Source organism: Cryptotermes secundus, unplaced genomic scaffold (assembly GCF_002891405.2).
Source record: "Cryptotermes secundus unplaced genomic scaffold, Csec_1.0 scaffold557, whole genome shotgun sequence".
In the NCBI taxonomy this organism is placed as follows: Eukaryota; Metazoa; Arthropoda; class Insecta; order Blattodea; family Kalotermitidae; genus Cryptotermes; species Cryptotermes secundus.
In genome coordinates, this window is record NW_019735564.1 from 1,177,689 (window position 1) to 1,205,361 (window position 27,673).

Consider the following 27,673-nt stretch of genomic DNA (forward strand, 5'->3'; position numbering starts at 1 on the left):
GAATTCCTGGGGTAAAGGGTGACGCAAGGCTGGCAACCTCACTCCATCTTTGAGCTGGCTGTCTAGAAAATGTGGAAGCCTTGACTTCTCACAAGCCTATGGGCCTCCATGGCCCATTACAAGGACAGCTTTACTTTTTTGTTTTTCTGAGGAAAATCAGTTTGAACACAGTGAAAAAACATAAAGTTTCAGAATAGCAACATTTCTTTGTTTCCAGAAAGGTGAGTATGACCTGCTACGGTGATCTCAGCTCTTGAAATTTTTTAGAACATCATGAATCTTGTAGATTCTACAGTGTTCTGATGATGGTGTGCAGCATTCACATTACTGAGTTTTTGAACTTCGACCATCATCCATCGTTTTAAAGAACATGATGTTTTGGAAACTGGAACCACTTCCAACATGAATCTTGAAAGCCATATTTCAGAGAAATAAATTATTACAAATAGTATTATATTTGAGCTTTGGTAGATCTTCGTGTTACACGCAAAGTTGTTTCAAGCAGAACTTTGTGTAATTTATGAAAAAGTATTCCAACTGTGCACTGGCTGGAGACATTTTCATAATACTGTGTTATAGGATAAGTTATAACATTCTCCTTTTGACCTTATGTCGCCTTATCATTTAACTGACATATATTGTCAGTCAGAGAAATATGAAGTTCTCAGTAGCAGAGAATTGAATGGATGAGAACCCAGTTTTTCATAAAATTCAGGTATCACTCCCCCATGTACATTATATGAAACAGGTAACTGTATGCTTAAGATATCTATTTTATTAATCCAGATTTTGTATGATTACAATGATCATGTACAAGTACATTCACTGGAGAATTTCTTCATTATTTTCCATTACCAGATCAATTAAAAGATTTTTAAAAAAACATTCTTCTTCTAATTGTACAACTGAATTATTATTGGCCCACGGTTTTAGTCTCCAGTTGTTACTACCCTTTGATATCAATATTACAAACAAGGGGTCAGGATCAATGCAGTGCTATGCGAGACCAACAAGTGTTTGGTGAAGAATATATCAAGTTTAAATACCTCTGCATTTCACATTTTGTATTATAAATATTAAATCTGGTTATTAAGAGCTACTTGAGCAGGTTATTATCTATATTTAATATTTCATCTTCTGATGGTAATATAATGCTGATGATATATGTTCTTTGATACAGTTTGCTGATATTGGTAATGTGATGATGATGATGTCATGAACCCATGAAGAACTTAGTAATAAAGTGATGATTATGGAAATGTGTTTGATGAGAAAATATTGTTAAATAAGTACAAGGTACATATTGCGATATTTTGGCTTATGATACCATAGTGTGGTTGGTGATCATTCCTACTGCTGGGGGAACTGAGGAAGAGGGAACTGTGCCCCTGGTCAGCATGCGTCTCTCTCCACTTGAATTGTCCGAGAAACTTTTCAGCTGGAGCCGTACACTAAAATCTTGCCATCACTCACTGGAAACTTGCCAGAGACTGACATGCCTACAGCAGTAACTGTATAGCTCTTTTGTGAACCCAGTTTAATTCAATTTAGTGCAAAGCAAGCAAACAAGTATGAAGTTTTCAGTTAGTCACTGCAGGCAGACGAGTCAGTTTTTAAGTTATCGAGTCACTCACCTAGTGAGTGAGTTTGTGAGTGTGTGTGCATGAGTAGTCAGATTTCAGTTCAGTGCACTACAATGCAGATGATTTGAAGGAAGAGATGAGTACAGTAAGTGACTCAATGTGACCTGGAAGCCACATGCCAGGAGCTCAAGATGTGATTGGCAGCAGTGGAATCCAAAATGAGGCATTGAGGTGGAGCAAACACAGGGGCCTTCACTGTTGTAATGAAGTCAACAAACCTTGGTGAATCCATGTCCTCGACAGCACTTGACAGTCAGTTTCAAGCCATAGTTAATCATTCTGTTGGGCAGCCCTGGAGAAAGCCATACATCTACTTGTCATTCTGCAGGACCAAGCTGCCAATATCCTATATATTGGCCTAGCCAGAGTACATACAAGAAGGACCACTATGGAGACCACAAGCTGGCACCATCCTTCCAGTATAACTTCAAAGCCAGAACCCAGCTAACTGGAATGCCCCTATGAGAATTGGCAGCAACTATCAAGCAGATGGCAAATGTCACCTTTGTTGGGTTACCTGAGGACTTCGTCCAGAATGTGTCAGCCCGTGCATCCTTCAATGGAGTGAAGGACTTAGAAGTGAAGCAGCACCTCATCATGAGCAGTGGCTAGAATCCCTTAACCAGGCCTTGACGTTAGAGTCTGCGATGGCAGCAGTTGGATCACAAGTGAAGATATGAGAGGTGAGTGTTTGAGCCCCTATGGGAACACAGTCATCAACAACTGACAGCTGGGACAGGACGATCCATATGCTAGTAATGTGTGGAACATCATCTTTTCAGAAGACAATGTATACATTATACATGATGAAAAGGCCAACAAAGATTTGGGGAAACGATTAAAAGCCAGTGTACCAGTATAATGTTGAGATACCATTCAATATCACATGAATCATCCCAGAAAGCAAGGAGGGACTGTACACCTTCAGATTTCCATAGTCTATTTCACCAACTACTTCCCACAAATACCTTTACCTGACCAGTTGTTGATTATGTGTAACATAATTGTTGCAGTGTAATATACAAGTGGATTCTAGATCTACTCAATTATCAGAATATAACATAGACTTTTAATAAAACTACCAAGTAACGAGTAGGAAATGCTGTTGTGTTCTGATCTCTGGAAACATGCCTATTAGCAGCTATTAAGTCTTTGTGGCAATGTGAAATGAGTGAGTCTGTATTCAAGCTCAAGAGGTGTCCAAGTTTAGAAATCCAGGGTTGTTGCACAATAAGAAACTAAATTATTTGTTAAGTAGTGAATAGAGTTGATACACAAAATGAAGGAGTTAAAATCTCACTTAGGAGTGACATTGCCCATATTAAAGACACAAACTGGGAAATATTACTGAGTATTTACATGCATAAAACAAAAAAATTATGTACATGTGAAAAAACATATTTTATGAGACTAGTGATTAAATGACATAGTATATATGTATTTGACCTCACTATTACATAACTCTGTATATGAGACTTTAGTGGAGAAACAAATGATGTCAGTACTTGATTTTAGTAAGAATATTTCACTGTAGTATACCTTTAGTGAGCTTGCTGATCTTGGTTTTCTACTGTGTATTTTTAATTCATTCTTCACGCACTAAACCTTTCTGACATTGTTTATATTCCAATTTCATTATTATACAAATTTCTATAATCCATTTCTAGTTATAGCTGGATCAATAAAAATACTCTTTCTTATGTAAATGAAAGGGTCTGAAATAAATAATGGAATATAACCACAAAACTCTTAGTGGACATGATGTCTATACCATGTTGCTACGTATCCATTCAGCATAACGATGTACACTGGAATGTACACTAGGTACACCTTGAGTTCCACATTTGTCAGAACCAAATGATGTAATTCCCACCTAGAAGAAAACATTACTTTAAATAAACATCTGCAATTTTCCTTTTTATATGTTTCCAAGCATTTTTACATCTTTTGATCTTAGGTCACTTAATAGTTTGTTGGCTACAACATTAAGTCACCATTATTATATCATACTGTGCAGCCCTCACAAAATTGTTCCTCACCCCTACTGAAATCTGTTATTTCTTTACTTTCAAGGGAGTCATGAATGATCATCCTATAAAAAAAACTATAGAATACTTGGCTACAAGTAAATGTAGCAAGCTTTTCTGCTTCAAGCATTGTATTCTACAGCATATTGAGACTCATTATATATGTTCATTCAAGTGCAGTTGCAACATCACACTTTTTATGAGCTAGTATCTTTGTGAGGTACAACCTTATTGAATAAATAGGACTATTTGATCAGATAATTTCTACCTAGTATATTTTACTTCCCCCTCATTGGTGTCTCCACCTTATCGTGGTGAGGGGGTTTGAGTATGCCAAGGACCCTGAGAGCTATACCAGCAGTAGCATAGCTACTGGCAGGGCCTCCCTTGCTGGACAGGTCAAAGGGTAGGCATCAGACAAAGAGAGACACCAAAAACCAAAAACTGATGCTGGATGCAGCATCATCAGCAGCGACTTGAAGCACAGAGCAAATGATGCTCGAGATGGTTCAAGTTCGTATAGCAACAGGCGTGACCAGAGTGGTTTGAACGGCTGTTGTACTGCGATGTGGAAAGCAAATGGAAAAACTACCACATTATCACTTTTCCTGGATAGTCTCTTTCCAAAAACAGAGACACCATGTATGCGAGATGTTTCCTCTGGAGACAAAACAAACCAGAGGGATGGATAGAAGTGACCAGAAGACGAGGAAGAAGACATAAGAAGATGCTGGATGACCTTGGGGACAGAAGAGGATATTTTTATTTCAAGGAGAAAGCATTAAGTGGAGGAACTGTTTTGGAAGAGACTGTGGACCTGTCGTTTGACAGATTACTGATGAATGAATGAATATTTTACTTATTTTCTTTAATGTTAACTTATTGAGTGTATGCTGGTATTATGAGTAGGGAATGACTGAAGTGAATACAGTCTTGTTGAAGCAAACAGTGTATTAAAAAGTTTTTAATTTGATATGCTATTTTATGATCATTATTTTGTAGCTTCAAGTACTGTGTTCAGCAGTTGTTATATTTATGTGCTGTTTTGTTTAATTAACAGTTTACTTCAGATTAATAACAAATTTAAAATGAGACAATTTATTCCCAGTGATCCAGAATGACAGTCTTTGTTTCAGGGATTCAGTATATTTTTTATAGTAAAGACTTGCGCATGGTGTTCCCAAATTAAAAAAAAAATGTACTGCTGATGTAAGTGGTGTTGGTCTTAGGGCAGCCTGTAGCAGAAATGAGTACCAGAGATCTTCCTGGGCATAAACTGCTGCCAGCGCGTAAGACTGACAACATCACCACCATCCGTGAGCTGACTGTCTATAAATTGTGGGAGTCTTGATATCTCATAAACCGGTTGAAGAGGAGTTATTCAGGGAGATTGAGGAGTGTAAGTTCTGAGACTTAGAACGATTTATGCAGATTGAGAGGATTGTCTGTTCGATTGTTGTCGAGAGTGATCAAACTAACTGGGTGACTATTCTGCTGCTAGAGTACAAGTAGATTGGTCATTCAGCCGGGTTGTGTGGGTCGAGTGAGTTAAAGTGTTCACTTCATCATACATTAGCCGTAGTTAGGAAAGTGTGCAGAATCTATACAGTAAGTGGCGTGGCAAGTGCATCGGAGCTGGGGCCATCCCGTCTGCAACAGACTATCAAGCAGGCGAAATGACGGAACTGACCTTGTGTGAAACGCGATGGAAGGCAATCATGGCTTCCTTTGAGAGGAACCACGAAAACTTAACAACTAATAATCCTGACTGCCAGGAAGAAACTGAATTACTGGGCAGCAGCTTACAAATAATAGGGCAACTTATCCATACATCGCCCTCCATAAATGGAAAGGGCACAGTATGGAACCAACTCATAACCAAATCCAAGGCTGAGAGGAGAGTGCTCTGTAAGCACCTTGATGGCAAGGCTCTCTTTACAGCCATGCTGAGCCTCTATGCTGCCATCCACAGGGAGATGCGAGAGCAAAGAAGGCGCAAGCGAAACCCCTCAGAAGAGCAGAAGAAAAAGCCGAAGATGACACCTAGCCTGAGGGACCCTAGGATAAAATCCCAGGGTGAAGTACAAACGAAGAACTTCTTTGCGCCCCTGAGGACATCAGGAATGGACGTGGAGGAGACAGCCAACAAGCTAGGAGAACAACAGCCATCGGACAACAAGTCAGGTAGGACGCCTCCCATTGTAATAACCTCTACGACTAACCTGATGCTACATCTCACTCAGTACTTCAACTGATTAAATCCCAGGCTGGCTGCCACTTCAAATTAACTTCCTAGTCTTCTCTTCACAGACTGACTTTCAACTGACTGAGCTCTAAACTTTATCCTACTTATAACCCCTTGGCATGGACCATGTAGAAAACACAGCTCTTCTATTGTTTTAATTCAATTGTTGCATAAATGTGTTTACTGCACTGTTCCTATGCAACGGCCGTGGCACTAACCACAGAAAACACCGTTTTCAATGGTTCTTCTATTGTTGCTTGTTGAATCTTTGCTGTGGGAACCCATTTGTTGGTGAATGCTACCTAGTAATGAGTCTACATTTTTTTTTCCTTGGCACTACAGCCCCAGTGGGCCTAGGCCTACCTCCATGAATGTCTCCATTCACTTCGGTTTTTCTAAATCTTACACATTCGGTAGGACTCCTTGGGCAGGTGATCAGCTTGTCGCAAGGCCTCTACCTGTACACAAAGACAGAAAAACGCACACACACACACACAAACTGAATATCCATTCCCTGAGTGGGATTCGAACCCACGATCCCGGTTTCCAAGCAAGTGAAAACAGTACATGCCTTAGACTGCTCAGCTACCGTGACTGGCAACAAGTCTACATACCACAATATAATCAATATCAGCGAAGTTGTTTATGATAAAATTGGAATTTTTCATTTGGACCTCTAATACATGTGCATTGAATTTCCTGAAGATACTACCCATGTGGGTTCATTCAGGGATATGGTCTCCTTACATTTCTGAAATTTAATCAAAATTTCTTCAGCCATTTTCAATTAGTGTGCCATTCTGTCTCTCTGAGAACTGTTTGAAGGGCTCATACTTTTGGAGCTGTAATATTCTTATTAAATTGGCACCAGCTTCGAGATGGATAAACTCATAAAGAGTGAACAGAAATTAAAGAAGTGTTCAGATGCTAGTGTGGTAAGACACACATCAATATATGTATAAGTACATATATAAGACATACATACAAATATATGGCATTTCAAAAAACATTTTTTTTTAATAATCAGGGAATTGTAAACTTATTAATCTATCAAATTGTAGAGGTCACTGTTGGCAGATAAACCTAGTGACAAAATTAGCATTACCTGCAACCAGTGCATGCAGCACTAACTTGTATTGTAAAGGTAAAACTAATGTGGTAAAAGGCCATGGAGACCCACAGGGTTGTGGAACATCGAAGCTCCCACATTTTCTAGACAGTTGGCTCACAGATGATGATGACTATAATATCATGCAGCATAATTACAAGGTGACAAATGTTTTGCACGTTTTATATACATGTATATAAACACAAGCAGTATGGACAGTGGGAAGAATCCTGTTAATCCAGATTTTCTACACAAGAACATCAGAATATTAGAGACCTGCTTGAACAGCCCAAGTTATACCAGTGAAAAGGAAAGGAATGCTGAAGATATCTGCTGTGTGGGAGGAAAATTCCAGTGATCAGTTTTAAAACCTTAAATAACCTACAGACTGTACGGGTAACAATTTAAGGGCTGAAAAGAAATTCAAGGGTAGGTGTTTATGATGAGCTTTCTGCATGTATAGACAATATTTTTCATACCTGGTAATACCTGCTACGTGTGTAGTGGTCAAGCAGTATGAGAGGTGCTCCTCCAAATCCAGAACAAGCATCTTTCCCAGCTTCACCACCCACACATATTTGGTTCTGTGTAACTGACGCCACTTGACCGTAAACCTTGGTGCACTGATCAAGTGGTACTATTGGTAATTCCAGTAACTGCTCACGGCTTGGTAGTACTATAAAATGATAACTAAATGTCCATTATGAAATTTCATTAAGTATTTGCTTTAAGAGAAAAATTTAAGGAAAAAAGAGTTGATTAATAAGAAATGTACATAAATAAGATCTACAAGTTTGTGATGATGGTACATTAGTAAAAATATTATGTTTTTGGATACTATCCATCATCCTATCTTTATCTAAAATTTCATCCTGTTTATTTTTCCAAACACAGCATTTCAGAGACTGGATTGTGTCTCCATCTTCCGATAAAAAGATACCCAATTGGGCTCAAACAGTAGAGTTAGTCCCTATCTCTAGACACCTGTGCCAGCACCAAGATGGAGTATACAAGCCAAACACAGCATAAACTATCTGCGAGAGCTAAGAAAACATTAAATTATTAAAAACTGCACACGTATGAGGCCTTGCACCAGAGAACTATCACAATAGTGATAATCACTGGAGAGAAGCAATTCTCATTATTTTATCAGCACAAGAAAAATTAATTTTCTCACTCAATATACACTTGATGGAGTTATAGTTTCTTGACTTCTGGTGTGATAACAGGAGTCCAGATGGGAGATATGTCCTAACTGGGTTGACTGATTGGATGGTTCAGCACAGACACGTGGGTGATTCCTTGTATTTCATATACAGAGTGTCCCAAGAGTTTGGTGCCATACTTCAGGAGCGCACCAAGGGTTCCCCATAGAATAACTTTGAAATAGGAACCCATGTCCGCAAATGTAAAATAGCAGTGCTAGGGCGGCATTTAAAATAATTTCATTTAAACTTGGCGCCTCAATGTCGAACTGCATTGCATAGAGGAACAGCCATCCACCAGCACTCGTGCCATCGCCTAGATTGTGGGGACATCAAAATCAAGTGTTTGGAGGATCCTGCATGACCAACAACTTTATCCATATCATCCAATGCGAGTACACGACATAGGTCCAGCTGACTTCGTACCATGAGTTCAATTTTCTTAGTGGATACTGAACCAATGTATATATCAGCCCAACTTCCTGAATCATGTGTTCTTCACACACGAAGTGCAGTTTACAAGGGATGGATGGTTCAACTGTCAAAACAGCCACGTTTGGGCTGAAAAAACCCCGTTACTGTAGTTGGTTACCACCAGGAGCAATTTTCTGTCAATGTCTGGCCGTGCATCATGGGCAGTCACTTGATCGCGCCTTTCCTCCTACCACCGCAACTCAAAGGGCCCTTTTACAAGATGTTCCTGGAACGTATCCTTCTGACTTTGCTAGAAGATGTGCCACTGATTGTGCGGAGGCAAATGTGAATACAGCATGACCGAGCGCCGGCACACTTCAGTATTGTATCACGAGACTACCTGGATGCTGCTTTTCATGGTTGTTGGATAGGAAGAGGAGGCCCAGTGCCTTGGCCACCCGGATCCCCAGACTTGGCACCTCTGGACTATTTCGTCTGGGGCCATGTGAAAAGCCTGATCTATGACATGCCTGTGGATAATGAATTCGAGCTGTTGGCCAGAATATTTGTTGCATGTGACGTGATCCATGAGACACCTGGAATATTTGAAAGGGTGCGCCAAAGTTTCTTTCATCAATGTAACGAATGCATTGAAAATGGAGGGTGCTAATTCCAACATCTACTCTAGCAGGTGAGTTTTAAGGTTTGGAGGGGGTAATATGCCTGTGCCTCTTTGACGTTGAGGCGCCAAGTTTAAACAAAATGATATTAAATGCCGCCCTAGCACTGCTATTTTGCGTTTGCGGACATGGGTTCCTCTTTCAAAGTTGTTCTATAGGGAACCCTCAGTACGCTCCTGAAGTATGGCAGCAAACACCTGGGACACCTTGTATGTAGTGTTGGACTCAATCTGCAAGACCTTCGCTTCATTCCAACATATTTTTTGGCTTTCCTCATATGCATATGTCGATGATACATTCGTGGTATGGCCACATAGACCAGCAAAGTTACAGCAATTTCTTCGCCATCTAAAAGTATTAGGCCTAAGATCAAATTCACTATGGAAGTTGAGGCTAATTATAACCTTTTATTCTTTAATGTTTTGGTTATAAAGTTGGGTCCAAAAATGGTCACGAAAATGTGCTGGAAGCCTACTCATAATGGTTGTTATCTGCACTTCAATCCAACCACCCACATCATTCATTCATAGTTCAGTCAACCAAGCGAAAGTCATGTCAAAATCAGAAGGATTTCAACAATGAAATTAAAAACATAAGACATGATCTGATGCTCAATGAATATCCAAAAGAATTTGTTGACTCTGTTATTAAGCCATCAGCAAGAAATTATCCACCTTCAGACACAATATACCAGGGCACTGTCATCATTCCATATGTTAAGGCTCTTTACGAAAAATTCAGACGAATCGGGAATCATTCCAATCTCAGAACTATTTTCAAGACTAAACCTACACTCCATGGGACATTGATGAAAACTGGACCAGTTAGAGATGCCCAGTAGATGAAGCAGTGCGTGTACAGTATTCCATGTGATTGTGGCAGCTGTTATATCAGTGAAACTAGCAGACTTTTAGAAGTACTCATTAAGGAGCACAAATATAACCTGACACAGGGTTTGCTTTAAAAATCAAAATTAGACCAACATTCATACAAGGAAGGCCATAAAATATGTTGGAATGAAGTGAATATCTTACATGTGAGATTTGAGGCTTTCACGGTGGTGACTATGAAGAAAGCAGTCTTCTGGGATTTGGCACCGTGTATATGTGGTGTTAACCGACGTTTCGGAGGAACGTATCGCCCCCATCTTCAGGGTAGAAGAAAAAGTATAAGAATTCTGCAAGCGACAACACCGTGAGAAACGGTAAAGCAGACTGAATATCTTACAGATTGAGCCCAACAGGAAACATACGGACTCAACCCACATGTCTCTACTGGACCATCCAATCAGTCAACCCAGTTTGGGCACCTTTTCCATCTGGAGCCTCGTTGTCACAGCAGAAGTCAAACTACAACTCTGTCAAGTGTAGATTGAGTGGAACAATTTGTTTCTCTTGTATTGGTGCTGTAAGGAGAACTGCTTCTCTCCAGTGATGATTATCATCGTGATAGTTCTCTGGAGCAAGACCTCATAAGTGTGCAGTTTTTTAATAATTTAATGTTTTCTTTGCTCTCGCAGATGGTTTGTCCTGTGTTTGTCTTGCATACCTCATCCTGGAGCTGGCACAGGTGTCCAGAGATAGGGACTATCTCTATCGATTGGGCCTAACTGAGTAGGTTTTACCTGAAGAAGAAGATAGAATCCAGTCTCCAAAACGTTGTGTTTTGAAAAATAAACAGGATGGTGTTTTAGAAAAAGACAGGATGATGGATAATGTCCAAAAACATAATATTTGTAAGACATGTATGTATTAATTTTACTTCCCATTCTCTCTTAACTAATTAACTTGTCAAATGCCATTTTGGAAGCTAAACTAAATAATTATAACAACCAAATCCTAAGATCCAATAAAACCACCTGGGAAATTGTAGAAGTAGAAGCAGGCAAAAGAATTAATACAAATAACAATATTAATATACAACAAATAAATATGGATGGTGATTCCACTAATAATCCACAAGTTATCGCTTGTGTCTTTAATGAATGCTTCCTTTCAGTTGCTGAAAATCTCTTCCACAAAAGACACCACTACTACTATTACTATTATTACCACCACCAATACCACTGCTGCTACTACTACCACTGCTGCTACTTCATTAAGTTGAAATCAACTACTGCAATTTTGAAGTGGGTGGTATTTTTTAGTAACACAATCTGTGTGTTAGTCTCAAGCTGAGTATACTGAAATGTTATTTCACTCTTGGTCACTGGCTACTTTGTAATAGAATCCATTCATAAAGAGTGTTTCAGATTTCAGCTTATACTCTACACAATTTTAGTGCTTTAACACAACATGATAAAGAAGGGATTTCTACCATAAAAAAAAATTCATGTACAATTGTTATGAAGAGATACATGTCCCCATTCCAGTTTTTCCTCAGAAGGAAAAAATCCATACCTTCTTGTCCTGACGTCTTACCCCAACCCACAAGTGAAGCTCTACGACCAACCAAAGGAACATTGGGGTTTTCTAGGAGGCAGATAGGTAAGGCAGCCACTGTTAAAGAAATTATCATGTATAATTATGTGCATACCATATACTGAACAAACTGAATGAATTAATAAGTTGCATGCATGCTTGCACATTCTTATTTAGAGACCAAACTCTCTGACAGAGGAACTTCAAACTTTGTGTTAAATTCCACTATAAAGAGAGCCAAAGATCTATTCTCACTTTATTTTGTTGTGCAATTAAGACTACAGTATCTGAAAACATTAATGATCTTGAATGATTAACTCTTTAAATATGTACTAACTAATTCCATGATGCAGAGCCCTTTTTGAGAAGCTACAAGCAGCTTGTCTAGTCAAATTATACGCATCCTATGGAGCCTATTGGGTCAGTACTTTATTACAAAAGAGCCAAACAGTGACCCTTATTCAAAACCAGGTAAATCTAGTCCAAACTTTCCTCCCCTATTTCTTGAAGATCCAATTTAATGTTATCCTCCCATCTACACCTACACCTAGACTAAGTACCATTAAATAGTTAGTGAGTTACTTATGTAAATTCCACTTACCTGAGAAATTCATGGGTATTTTAAGTACCAGCAAAGCTACATCATGTTTGAATATCTTTCGTTCAAAGCCTGGGTGGACAATTACATGACTGACAGCAATGTCTTGAACAGGATGAGCACAAAAAGATTTAGTACAGTCTGGGTCCCCCTTGCCATCATACTCGCCAACTCGTACAGATGACCTATCACAATAATGCCTTTGGTGAAGAGATACACTCTTAACGTCCTAAAACTATGGTTGTGGTATGTAATTTTTTGTAAGTCACAATTATTTGCTATTTTAGTGTAAATATCATTAATCCAAATTCTGCTCTCTTCATTTCAATTTTGATTTATTATGTATTTTAAACCAAAAAATAATAAGTAATAAATATTTCGTGAATCACTTACATTTAAAACACTAGATTCACAAACATACGAAGCTCAAAAAATGGGAATTGGTAAAGTAAGGATACACTTGAATAAGAATAGTAGAGAAGCCATAACTAATATTATTCACATCATTAGTACATTAACTAATTTACTGCTTGGAAGAAAGACGGCGGAGGAAAAGACTGGTGATAGTTTTCTCAGGACAAATTTGCCAATTCTATTATGAGTGTAACTGCTTGACTGCAGGGCAGATACAAGTCAGCATAACAAATGTAGGAGATATCTGCCATTTGGATTCGGTGTCTGCTGAAGTATATGTGATGAGGAAGATGTTTTTGCATGAGCTGTAGTGTCAGTGACTCAGATATATGAACAGAAATGAGCAGGAGCAGGAATGAACCTGCTAAAAGAAGGTATGTCAGCGGGAGTCAACTCAGGTGTCTCAGATCAGGACAATAAGCAAGGCCAGTAAATTAAAGGAAAACAGAGTAGCTGACCTTTCAAGAAAACATCGATAAGAGGACACAGGATAAGCTGAAATTGATACACTCTGACACTCTGATGCCAATGGTCCAATGAGTAGAACATCCTGGAGAAGGGCACGCTGTCTGTTAACTCTCATTATAACTTTACAGAAAACTTCCAGATACTTCAGTCCAAAAGTAAGATTACAGAAAAATTTATGGCACTAAGACAGACAATGGAAATGAGTATGTTAATAGAAACGTTTTGGGATTACCACAGGGACATTGGCATCAGACATCAAACAATAGTGTCCTTCACCGCAGAACAGAGTGGAGTACCTCAGTGTGTGAACATAACTACTATTAAGAAAGCCAGAAGCATGTTAAATGATGCAGAACTAAGCAGAAAGTTTGGAGAAGAAACATAACAACAGCAATTAACTTGAAAAATTTGTCTATGAATTCTGTACAAAAATCACTTCAAAGTATTCGAGGACAGGACAGAAATTATTGGGTTAGTTCTTTCTCTACGATTATGCTTGTCTACACCTCCTTCCTCTATTAGTAAAGGAACCATATAAGCACATGCCATCTGTGTAGACACTGTAATAAAATTGTAACCCACAACAGTAGATGGTCTCGTGTTAGTCCACTTGAAGTGCGTGAATTTGGAGTCTGTACTTGTGGAGCCTAAAACAATTCCTCCACCCTAGTCCCCAGACAGCTAATGCCACACCTGCTAATGGAGATTTTCCTGACTGTAAACGCTAAAATTAATGCAGTACCTCTGATGCCTGCCCTCAAATCCATTATTTGTATATAGAGACCAACAAGAATTATAAATCACGATTCATATAACTTAGATATTAGTAGTGAATATATTTAAAATATATGAAAGTTATTAAAAAAACCACTCTTTGGTTTTACCATTATTTTTCTGATTCTTACCACATAAAGAGATGTTTCATGATGGGTTATGCACGTGATTTTGACGTAACCTTACCATATGTCACATAAAAAAAATTAATCTATCCCTGTACCAGGCCGTGAAGGCCCATAGGGTTGTGAGACGATGAGGGTCCCACACTATCTAGACAATTGGCTGAAAGATGGCGGTAAGGTTGTCAGCCTTACACGCCGGCCATGCTTTCCTCCCCAGGAAAATTATTTAATTAATTCCTGGTACTCATTTCTGTTAGAGGCTGAGTAAACCCCAGGGCCTAGTGTGGCTGGAAGGATTAGGTCAACTGAAAAAATCCAATGACCTCATTGGGACTTGAACCTGCGACCTTCCGACTTGTAGCATAGCCCCTCAACCACTACATATGTAGAAGTTTTTATAATGAATATGTAAGTGAATATAATTTTACACATTCTGCACAAAAGTGACTTCCATAAAATTTTAATATTTTTTAAATATCTAAATCCATGTAACAGTTAAGGCATCTACAGTGAACTTAAGCAGTTTCACACTGGAACCATAGAAGTTAAGGATGAACAAGAGTGACTTCATGGCATGACAACAGTTTATATGTATGTAAAATATGTACACTGAAATAAATAATATATTAAAATCTTACAGCTTGTGTTTATCTGTATTGGCAAGGGCACAATGAGCTGCTGTTAAAACAGTTTTATCAGAGATAATGGATCCACAGCAAGGATAACTCATGTGGCCTGTCTTCATATCTAGATAAAAGAGAACAATAAACAAAATGAATGAAAATTTTATATTATTGCTGCATAAAAATAAACAAACGTTAAATTTGTAATAGTGGTTACATGATGCATCAAAACTGTGTTCACAAAACAATTTTTATGCCATAATTCTGGGGAGAAAATAGATACAATTGAATTGGCCACTTGGTTCCAAGGTGCAAATTGAAAATTGAAGATGGAAAAGGGTTTATTTCCATCTCCTTTAAACAATGAAATAAATTTCTGAATTTTAACACTAGCTACAGAATGCCTAAAATATGTTCATATGAAACTTTCTTTCAAAGCAATGTGTAGAGAAGTATGTAGGAAACAATGATGCTAATGTTTATATGCATATTTTGAGAAAGGAATTAGAATTTTCAGAATCTGACATAGGATGACTAGAAATAATCTTCTTCAATTTTCTTCATTTTATAGTGACGTGTGTCAGACTTAATGACCGAAGAAACACTTGAAGCATTGCTATTTGACACAGTTATCTCTAGTGATCCATAATACCTTTGTACTATGCAGCAATTCAGACTTTGAGAACGATTTGCTGGTAATACATTGCAAGGTCAAACAGCCATTGATGTAATAAAAGCTTAATTAAAATACTGATTTCTCTAATTGCTATTTCACCAGTTACATCATTCAAACCATTTACATTGTAACAATTTATAGCACCCAATGGTAAAGCATATATGTGTGAAGGTTTCAGTCATAGTCTTCCTCAGATGTGGTCATTTAAAACAAGAGAGGAAATGTATATAAGAACATTTGAGGTGTATTGAGGTATTTTGTCTGTAAAATTAATGAATGGGATGGCCATGACTTCACTCATATAGCAACCCCAGTGTCCTCTCATCAGTTGATTATGAGACAAACCAAGATACTCTTAAAAACTTGTTTCTGTCTTTGTACAAAATGTTCGTTATTTTTGCTGTATTTTAACCAAAATTAAATTTTATCAAAAGATTTTAACACAACTCCCACATAGTGACTGTCACAAAAATCTAATCAGTGAGAGCCAAATTATTTCATGTGGACAAATGGATAGACAGACAGACAGGCAGAGAAATATGATGAAATTAATAGATGCTTTTTGCAGTTATTGCAAACAAGCATAATTAATTAACAGATGTCTCTGATGTTCCATCTTACATAAAACACTTTTTACAAATTTTTGTTTAAAGTTACTACATACATATAATGCGTCTTTTAAACTTACTCGTATTTTAAAAACCACATTGCCCAATACACGTTTTGACCATCATTGGTCATCGTCAGATTTCTTTTTAAAAATATTCTGTGGAGATTGCCATGCTTGTATTTTTTTCCTTCTAATATTTGATGCATAGCCCTGTCACACATTTGTGTTTCTGTAACATGCGTTAATAACCTGTTTTAGTGTTTTGTATACAGTGTATGTTACTGCTGTGGATGATTATCTATGTAAATATGAAGCCTAATTAATGTAGCTCTAGCAGTATTGTGCTGCCATATTCCTGCACAAAGTGAACTACTCGTGCTCCTAACTGTGAGAGATATAAAGTATTTAATTTATGACAGAAGGACACTGTTGGAAAAGCAAGCATATTAAAATGTTGAAGTAAGTGGTGTTCTGTATTTTAGAATAATAATTTTGACTTGCTATATGAAGTGATAGATTATGATTGGCATTGAAAGTATGTAGTAAACATGTCGGTTTTGAAGAGGAATGTGGAGGCAACCCTTGTTGAAATAGAGAATCATTGAATTTCGTTATTCTACAAATACATTAATATTTTCTACTTCCTGGTTTAACTACTGTAACAAAATATAAGCACTTGACATCCCAGTTACTTGAATATTATTTAGGTAACATTTGACTTTCTTACTGATATATCCAATTCGTGCAACCCACGGATGTGATCCTAGACCACCAGTTCCTCCCCGTTTTATGCTGTTAAACAAGGGCTGACCACAGACTGTCTTCTTTCCTGATGGTGACGATCCTTGAGAACTGCTGTGATGATATGTAAAAGGACTCTCAAAACCTCCTTGTGGACAGCATACTAGAATTTCATTTCCCCGGTAGCCACATGTCAGATCCCCCAATCTATATATACAAACAGATAAATTAAATAAAATAATGAGATTTCCTAACTTCCTTGATCCAACAAATAATCTTGCCCGCCATAACCAGACCTTTGGATTAACCAATAAAGGTCGCAGAGTGGTTAAGGTACTATGCTACAAGCCGGAAGGTCGCGGGTTCAAGTCCCAATGAGGCACTAGGCCCTGGGGTTTACTCAGCTTCTAACAGAAATGAGTACCAGGAATTAATTAAATGATTTTCCTGGGGAGGAAAGCATGGCCGGCGTGTATATCCTGTATATCGAGTCGTTAGGTGCTGCTGGAGCTCTATCCCCTCCACCGTTTAGGGTCAAGCCCCCCCCCCTTCTAATTGAGCTTTGAGACCTGAAGTACCTGACGCCAATTTGATTCTTTTTGTCTTCCTTAAAACTTCCTATTTAGAGCCGGGAACCAATTATGAGATTCAAGTAGATATAAACGTTGTACATTAGTTGCTCAGCCTCTAACAGAAATGAGTACCAGGAATATTCTTGGAATATTCTTGGGGTTAAAGTGCGGCCGGCGAGTAGGGCTGACAACCTTGCCGCCATCTATGAGCCGATTGTCTATAAATGTTGGAACCTCAAGATCTCTCAACCCTATGGGCCTCCACGGCCTGTTACAGGGATACCTTTACTGTTTACTTATACATTAGTTACTACTTATATATTTAATGGCACGAATATTGATAACTGTTCATACCACGGTACTTCGAGACTACCTGTATGAACATTAGGTGCGAATATTATATTGTGTTGGAATGCAGTAGTTAATCTGAATTCCTGTCGTCCTGAAACTGCGTCAACACACGCAAGCGTCCAAAAACTCTGACTCTGGCAGAGAGAACTGCATACGTTGTTGCGCTGAGACAACACAATGTCTATATGGGGACTGATAATTTCCCCCCCATATATAAGTAAGCTTTAAATATTGCTTAAAATATTAATAAAACGATAACACGCCATACTGAATATATCAATATGAAAGCAAAGGCATGCCAAAAATCAGTTTGCCCACCATTACACGGTTTTTTTCGGTCGAATCCTTGCGGAACAATCTGACAGAACTATCTCAGACAGTGATATTATGACTCAACAGTTTTCACAGACCTTCAGAGAATAAAGCATAATTGTACTGGTTGGCTGGGATTCAGATTGCTCGCATTGCCTAACTCATCACATGTCCTTTACCAATGAACAAAACATCTCGTACTTCAGAATCGCGTAATCGCCTAATGTCAGAAATTAAAAGGGTTAGAGGCAACACGAGATTTTGCCATCAAATACACGTATTTTAGCATCAGCATTAAATAAGTTAATCAGTCACTTGTTTTGCTTCACTATAAGTTGTGATATCTAGTTTAAAAGGTAACTGAACTACTTACTTATTAAGGGATGCTGTTAGTTAATAGAATATTAATCGCAATGAAGAATTATCGAATATCGACTACTAATAAGCAGATGCATAGAATAGGTTGCATATCTACAAATTCGTTTTTATAATCATTATTGCATTTTGACAACTGTATAATATCCCATAGCAATGCAGTTGATCTACGTGGTGAATATAAAATGAACGAATGAACTTAAGCTGATCTGCTAGAAGTATTACAACCCTAAGAATCCGGTTATGGTTTGTCACATATTGGAAATTTAGTTAAAGGAAAATTAACCAAAATACCCATAGAACATAGCACAAACTAAGAGAAAGTAAAATCTATTCATTTTCAGTAATGTGGGTCTCAGCAACAAAATATGCCTACAGAATCAATTTGAACTTTAAAACTGCGGTCTTCTGGGATGCGATTCTATCCAGTTTTTTATTTGGACGCCAACATTTCGGAAGAATCTGCTGCCTTGTATCCTGAAGATGTAGGCATCAGGTTTCTCTGAAACATCGGTAGGTTCCTATTTACCAAACTACACGGCATCATATCCAGAAGACCGTAATCTTAACATTCAGTTATGTGAGAGCCTCAAATTGCACTGTACAGCTTGGCACCTATGAAATTTTCTGAATATCTTGTGGGGGGGGGATGTTGACAAACCCTAACGTAAAATTGGCCGGTCAATCTCTGTCGTATGATATGTGCAAAGGAGCGTTTCTTACTTTTCAGACGCAAGACAACTTTGTTCCATGAGATCTTGCAACAATGTACAGCTTTTAATCGGTGTGCACACTGAGCCACTGGGACACAAATTGTCGTCCGACTTTTCGCGAGATATTGAAGGGGTTCCATCAAAGCTGCGATCTTCTTCGTCTTCCATAAAAGCAACTGTAAAACATAAATTATTCATGTCATTATACAGAAGTTTTTATAAATACTAAAAATTGATAAGTTTACTTTTGCCGCATAAAAATGAAATTTATAAACGGCTTTCCCTCGGCTCCTTGTCTTTCTCTACAGATTAAACAGAACTTGATGGTAAAGGTATACCTTATGCTTAATCAAGCACCATTTTAAGGAGCCCCTGCTCGTGTGCTTAATGGAATACTGCTCCAACGATATACATCCCTGTACTTGATTAAGCACTACGTCTAGAAGATCTATCCCTGTACTTAATTAAGCACTACGCCTAGAAGATACATCCCTGTACTTAATTGAGCACTACGCCTAGAAGATACATCCCTGTACTTAATTAAGCACTACGCCTAGAAGATATATCCCTGTACTTAATTGAGCACTACGCCTAGAAGATACATCCCTGTACTTAATTGAGCACTACGCCTAGAAGATACATCCCTGTACTTAATTGAGCACTACGCCTAGAAGATACATCCCTGTACTTAATTGAGCACTACGCCTAGAAGATACATCCCTGTACTTAATTGAGCACTACGCCTAGAAGATACATCCCTGTACTTAATTGAGCACTACGCCTAGAAGATACATCCCTGTACTTAATTGAGCACTACGCCTAGAAGATACATCCCTGTACTTAATTGAGCACTACGCCTAGAAGATACATCCCTGTACTTAATTGAGCACTACGCCTAGAAGATACATCCCTGTACTTAATTGAGCACTACGCCTAGAAGATACATCCCTGTACTTAATTGAGCACTACGCCTAGAAGATACATCCCTGTACTTAATTGAGCACTACGCCTAGAAGATACATCCCTGTACTTAATTGAGCACTACGCCTAGAAGATACATCCCTGTACTTAATTGAGCACTACGCCTAGAAGATACATCCCTGTACTTAATTGAGCACTACGCCTAGAAGATACATCCCTGTACTTAATTGAGCACTACGCCTAGAAGATACATCCCTGTACTTAATTGAGCACTACGCCTAGAAGATACATCCCTGTACTTAATTAAGCACTACGCCTAGAAGATATAACCCTGTACTTAATTGAGCACTACGCCTAGAAGATACATCCCTGTACTTAATTGAGCACTACGCCTAGAAGATATATCCCTGTACTTAATTGAGCACTACGCCTAGAAGATACATTCCTGTACTTAATTAAGCACTACGCCTAGAAGATACATCCCTGTACTTAATTGAGCACTATGGGAAGGTTTATCCCTGTGCTTCAGTATGCGTCACGTCTTGAAGACGATTGGGGGAGATATAACTCCACGCATTAGTAACCTAAACATAGAAACGAGCCAAAGAGTGATACATTCGCGGATAAGCCCCTTTACCACTGAGAAACAAATAACAGTATTCATTAATTGGAAGGCTGGCTGGACCTCAGAGTCGGCCTTGACAATTTGGCAAAGAGAAAATCTGTGCCCCTGCCGCAAACCAAACTTCGCTCATGCAGCCCATAGCCTAGTCACTATTCTGAGTTACTCCTGCTCCTCAACATTTGGAGCTGCCCACATTTAATTATCGATGACGACGACGACGACTTTTCTCGATCGTTACGAAAATAAATGTGAAAACAAATGAACCCATATAAAATATGTGATAAAAGTCTTCAATTGTTTTACTTGTTAAAAGTTAGGCTCTCGCTCACACTGCATCCTGTTATACCCCCAGATGAACGGGAATTAATTCTTCAACTGAGGCATAAAGTGTTGAATAATGTGTTTTCCATTGTGTGTAGCACAGTTACGGTGCATTTACTACCTTATGAAAGTTTCGGAGCCCAGCGAGAATTCATAACAAATCTAAAACTCCGTGATATGTTTAAATAAAATGTATCTATCTGTAAACTCTATGTGCCATGCACAGTAAAGAATCGCCTTGCTTAATAGTATCTAACATCAAATTATAAAATACAAGGCCAATGAAATCGGCTATTTTATGAATATTTATCTTTTGTTCCGCGAAGCGTTACACACAGAGATGTAACACTGGAAAACCCGTGTTACGCAATACAATCCATTCAACAAATGGGCTGTATCCGCGCCCAAAGCAGCAGTCTCCGATATATCTGAGTGACACCCGCTGTAAAACTTCCGTCGATGACGGTGTACTGAATGACAAGGAAAGGACCATGACGAAATACGAACTGTCTTGAAAATGTGTTAGTATCTAAATCAAATCTGTGCTTATAGGAACGTAAAAACGCCAGTCTGCATGCTGCGTATGAGCAATTTATTCTGCGTCCTGTAAAGCCTTTACATATTTACAGTCTTAAGTGTAAATTAATCATGAATCATTCTGCTCCCTGGAACACTGATAATATCCCCGCTACTTTAACTGCCAGTGTGACGTCTATTTCTCTGTTCCAGTATACAGAAATTAAGTTTATTACTCCATGCATCCGTCTATTCATATACCAAAATTATGGATCAATTTCAAGAGTACTGACATAATTATACGCCGGAAAAAAAAAGCACGTAACAGTGTCCGGAGTTACTTGAAACACACTAACTCGAAAGTGAGATTTGTACTCTTCAACAAATATTGTTCGGGTATTCAAATAAAGTGGAATGAAATGGACGGACTTGTGATAGGTTTCAGGGAGATGAGAAATGTATAGAAATATTTCATAGTAAAACCTAAAGTGAACAGACCATTTGGAAGACCATGGCATAATTTGAAAGACAATATTCAAATTAATTTGAAGGGAATTCGGTGAGCATTGAATTAAACTACTGTAATTACAGTATAATCACTAGTATAATTTCAGATATCTTAAGAGAAGGAAATTAGTGGCCATCTCAGCGATTATCCGCTTCTCAAGGATTCTACTCTGTGGAGTCTGTCAGTCTGTAGTTTGCAGATTAGATGTGTAGGCTAATTAATTACAGAGTTAGTCATCTGGTGAGTAGATTGACTGGTTGGTTCGTCAGCTGCAGTTTCTGGCCAAATTCTGTACCGAAATTACTTCCATACCATTCATAAATCTCTGAGAAGACAAGCATATTATTCCAACCGCAAATTTATCTGCCGATTTTGAAGTGATTATAAATGGACTAGTCATAGGCGGCTCCTGACTTTCTGAAGAGATGGGACCAGGACAGAACAAAATCTATCTCCCTCCCACCGCCTTAATCAAATGCTCCTATATAAGGAGTCGCAGGCCACAGTGGCCTCATGGTCTAAAGCATGAACCGTCTTCGCCCACTCGAACACTGGGGTCGTGGGTTCGAATACCACTCGAGCTATGGATGTCTGTGTGCGGTTATGCTTTGTTTGTGTCGTTCTCTTTGTAGGCAGCGGCCTTGCGACAGGCTGATTCCCCTTCCAAGGAATTCTACCGACTGTGTATAGGATTAAGAAACTGAAAATAGCGGCCAAGGTCTAAAGGGCTGTAGTGCCATAGAGAGAGAGGAGATTAGGAGTTTACTTATTATGCTGCATTGCACTCTCGTTTAGCAACGTGAGAATCATTTTGTGTTGACAACATTTGCAGACAGGAGTCGCGCTCCTACTTTTTTTTCCTTCATCATTTGTTAGCAATCTGAATTTGCATTCTATAAGCTAATTTGCTGTCATGTACAATCATTATTTTATTGTACTAAGTTGTCTTGAAGAGCTGTAATCCATCGATTACGCCTCAGTTTTCCTGGAGATCGTTTGGCCAAGTTCGTCTTAGTCTTCTGTATTGTGTGGGTTGAAGGAGAGCTTCTATTGCGTTGTTGGGGTGAGATTCCAGTTTCTGATAATGTTTTTGGATTCTGTCTGTGATTACGGTTCTTACATATGGGATCTTGAGGTCGGTGTGAAGAGTTTGGTTTGACACGTACCAAGGTGCGTCAACTATGGCTCGCTCCTACTAAAACTTTATTTTTCCGCTTAGTGGGGGTGGAGTCCAGCTGGCACTCGGCACAGCGGCCACTGACTGGCCTATTGTACCTACATTGAGTGATCATGATGATGGAAAATTTGGTGGAATGAAGATTGGCAGGGGAAACCGAAGTACTCGGAGAAAACCCGCCCCCGCGCCACTTTGTCCAGCACAAATCCCAGTTGACCAGACTCGGGTTCGAATCTGGGCCGCCGCGGTGGGAAGCCAGCGACTAACCGCTTGAGCTATGGCGCAGCCTTACTAAAAACTTTGGTACAAATACAACCCAGGTCCTTGGGTCTGGTTAATTTGGAACACCTCTAGGCTCATTTGTGTCACCCATTGGTCGATGCTTACAAACGGATGGACAGAGCGAAGCCAACAGCTGCTTCGATAGTAATGTGTATGCTCATAAAATACACTGCTTCTGTTATTTGTCGGGATGGTCCATTTATGGTCCGCACATCTTTCTTACAGATTTTTGATAATAAGAGCGACAGAGATTTATGACCTTCAGTTGAAAGTTGTCATTAAACTCAGTTACACGTTTCTTTGTCGACACTTTTTCATGTGAATCGCTTTATATTGATAGATCATGTTCATATAATTGTCTCTCCTAAGTAACTTCCGAACCAATGAATGAATTTTTATGCAGTTATCTACGAACATATCACTGGACGACGCCTCAACTCCGTACGTTTAGTTCCTGCCAACAATAATGACCTTTTGATGGTTGTGCAAACTCCTGAAGTGAGAGCGATTCTAAATAGAGTGTCCTTAAATTTTGTCTGGATGATGACCTTCAAATTGTGTGCAATGTTGTTCAAGGTCGCTATTTGTCTGTTTTTGCGGAATGGAAAACAACATAGCAGCATGACATCTGTACTTATTTTTCAGTTCCATGGCGAAAAGTAAGAAATTGTTGGGTTATGCGTGTGACATTTTATATAGACATCAATTATAAAGTAACTACAAAGTGTAGGAGATATTTTTCACACGATCAGAAACACAAATATAGTAATGCTGTAGATACATATATGGAAAATAAAAAGCAGTCGACAGTAACTCTAGTGGAAATGGATTATCAATTTCTATAATTTCCAATTTACATTTCATAGTATTCATAAAATATCTTTTCAAGCATCTGGAGAGAAGTGGACATCAAAATATCCCCCAGGACTTACTCATCTCACAAAATGCTATAAGATGAGGCTATGCAGGTATGGTTTCGAAGGGACTGACATTTATGTCAACAACTGATCTGTGAATATATGTAATAAGATTTCCTTTAACTTGAGAAAATGTATTTTAAACAACCTCCCCCCAAATCCTAGATATGCTGCTAACCTCATAACCAATGATTCAGAATAGACACACAGATAGGATAGTGTACACATAATCTAAGTATTTATTTGCTCTTTCCATCACTCAAATAACACTAAAATAACATGAAACGTACATTGAAAGCCATGCTCAATTCAGTGAAAATGTTGTGTGTTTCATTCATATATAGAGCTGAAAAATTACTTTGAAAAATGTTGGTATAGTTTTAAATTACGACCCCTACCAGAAATTAGAACGAATGCAAATAATGTTACATGTGTTGTATCATTATAAAGTAGATGTCAGGTTTAAACATTGTCTCAACAAAAGACCACCATTATGCATGCAGTCGAATGTAGCACAAAAGAGCAACGCACATGAAAGAATGAAAAAGAATGTGGTTTTGTATCACAACGCCACTATGCAAATGGAGTGGCGACCCAGCAAGCAGGTTGAATATGCGTGACTGCGTGATTTAGAAAACTGATACTGGGTAATGGCACAAAGTCAGAGACTTTTGAATACATTGATCTGAATATTACGTAGTCAAATTTCAGCACAGTGTGAAATAGCAATCTCTCAGAATTGTGTTACGTTCTAATGATGTTTTGCCTCCAATGTAATTAACACTGTAGTGGCAGAACTGGAATGTTCAGTATACCTAATCCTTTTCGACACGATCCTCAGCCGGTTCAATCCGTCTTGGACACGTGTAAATTACGAATTGCGTTCCGTTACTAACTTACATTATCCTTCTTAAGTCCAAACTCTTTTCCGAGCATTGCTTGTCCGCATTAAACACTTTTAATTACATTCTTACCTCAACGTAAGAGACCATTTGTCACAATAATTCAAAACAATGTTTATTTACTAATAGACGAATACCCTGACATTCAACTTTTTTAAAAGTAGGCCAGATGGTAGCAGTTCAGAATAGAATATAAACAAGAATTTTCAGAATAAAGATAAAAAAGGGTAAAGCTATCCCTGTAACAGGCCGTGACAGCCCATTGGGTTGTGAGACGTCGAGGTTCTCATATTTCCCCTAGACAATCGGCTCACAAATGGAGGTAAGTTAGTCAGCCTTACTCGCCGGCCCCCAGGAATTTTCCCGATACCAATTTCTGTTAGAGGCTAAGTCGAACCATGGGCCACAGTCCGGCTGGAAGTCCACTCATCGGGACTCGAAACCGCGACCTTCCGGCTTGTAGCAGAGTGCCTCAACCAAGTACGCTATTGCGTTCCCCATTCGTTTCAGAATTCCATTTTAACTTCATTTCTATTTGTTAGTGTTCTCACCACACACCTAAATACTTAAATATTCCCTCATTATTCATAATTATTTATATTACGATTTCGTTGCTGATTTTGGCTCCGTGACATTTTCACATTTCGCAGTTGTACCTATGTTTACTTCTATCTTTCTATGTTTATTTAACCAATTTAGTAACAACTTTCACTTTAACTTCCGTGTCACTCAGATGGCATTAATTTCCTTGATGAACAATGTAGTGGAAAGGTACAATGGAATGATGAGTGTTTTGTGTATATTTTTACAAATCCTGCTTCTTTAACAGTCATACTAGAAACCTCATAAATAGTAAGAGAAATTAATTATGAAATATGCGAGAATCTGAAAAATCGTTTACAGTAGCACACAAAAATTTAGCTCAATTGTTGTTCCACTTGAAGTAGAGAGTATTTAAATTTTTTTCATGGGCTTCGTTATCTTTTACGAACCGAATTATGATGGCTTAAGGAGCTGGAGGTAGGATACTTGGGCTTAAACGAAAAAATAAGTACAAGGCAGCATATCCTCCTTCAGTCAATCGCGGGTGTTTTTGTTTGCTTCAATGGCTATGTTCAGTTGCTTAGCAGATTTCTGTCACGTTTCAGAATCGTATCCTTAGTTTATATATAAAAGATGAAGGTAAAGCTATCCCTGTAACACGATGCCAAGGCCCATAGGGTTGTGAGATGTCGAGCCTCCCACATCTCCTTGACAGTCGACTAATAGATGGAGGTAAGGTTGTCAGACTTACGCGCCGGCTATCCTTTACACCCTAGGAAAATTCCTAGTACTCACATCTGTTAGAGACTGAGTTGACGCCAGGGCCACAGTGCGGCTGGAAGGATTAGGCCAATCGAAAATCCAATGACCGCATCGGGATTCAATCCCGAGACCTTCTGGCTTGTAGCATAGTGTATCAACTAACTACGATACTGCGTGCCTCCTATTTTAGAAGTATTCGAAAGATTTCAGTGTACATGCTAGCCACGGTTGCTGTAGAAAATCGTCATCACTAAATAATTTGCTGTATCCATAAATTCGTTTATTGAACTCCAATCTTCCAGGTTCTACATTGAACTAACCAGAAACAACTTTATGCGACAATTGAACGCTAATTTTTGCCTCAAGCTTCTTGTTCTTCTTTAGTTTTTTTTTTACGAAATACTTTTGTATTTAATAGTACATTGACTAAGCTACGAGGTGAAAGACAGAGAAATCGGAGTTCAATTTCCAGTAGTGCTAAAGAATATTCTCTTTCCCTTGTGTGTGCATGCGAGTGCGCATCCAAATATTGGTTTGCCATGCCAGTAGCCAATCATCCGTTTGTAAAATTTTAACTTGAAATCATAAAAGTTAAAGATTGTGACTAATGGCTAAGCTACGTTGTGGTCTCCTAGAGAATGACAGTTCGATTCCTTGCAGGAGCAGAAAATTATTTCTTCTCCACAGCATCCACATCGACTCTGGAGCCCAACCAACATCCTTATTCCCTTATCTCAGGCTCTTTGCTTGGAGTTAAAGCAGCCGGAGTATGAACCTGACTACTCATCTCCATTTAGTCTTCTGGTTAAGAATGCATGGAGCTGTACCTTCCCTGCTGCATACATCTTCATACCGTGGTGCTTTATTAAGAAAAGGGTCAGCATTATCTCTTATGTAAATATGTAGGCGTATATCTTACCTCCCAATGATGAACATACCGTCAGGATGGGCAATACGTAAGCCAAAATTAAGGCTTCTGAAAGCAGAGCCATAGGAACCAAACGCGATGTCCCGCGAGACAAATTTGTAGAGCTACTGATGATGGTGGGGGATGACACGTCTCACCATGAATGTGCTGTCCCCTGCTTAGCATACGCGATTCCTG

The 27,673-nt window shown here is 38.7% G+C and overlaps 1 protein-coding gene across 2 annotated transcripts; it reads right to left on the bottom strand.

Moving 5' to 3' along the window:
* Positions 1-755: 755 nt before the first annotated feature.
* On the bottom strand, positions 756-27,673 carry LOC111869624 (melanization protease 1-like). 2 transcript variants are annotated; one of them, XM_023861284.2, is made up of 8 exons: positions 27,488-27,673; positions 19,105-19,270; positions 16,758-16,978; positions 14,760-14,868; positions 12,344-12,525; positions 11,722-11,820; positions 7,503-7,699; positions 756-3,516 (listed from the first exon to the last, which is right to left on the bottom strand). In XM_023861284.2, exons 1-8 carry the CDS (start codon positions 27,558-27,560, stop codon positions 3,409-3,411), a joined length of 1,155 nt encoding a protein of 384 aa, XP_023717052.1. In that variant the 5' UTR covers positions 27,561-27,673; the 3' UTR covers positions 756-3,408. The 2 variants fall into 2 exon arrangements, with proteins under 2 accessions (XP_023717052.1, XP_023717053.1); XM_023861285.2 differs by lacking the exon at positions 19,105-19,270 and having other exon boundaries at positions 27,488-27,587.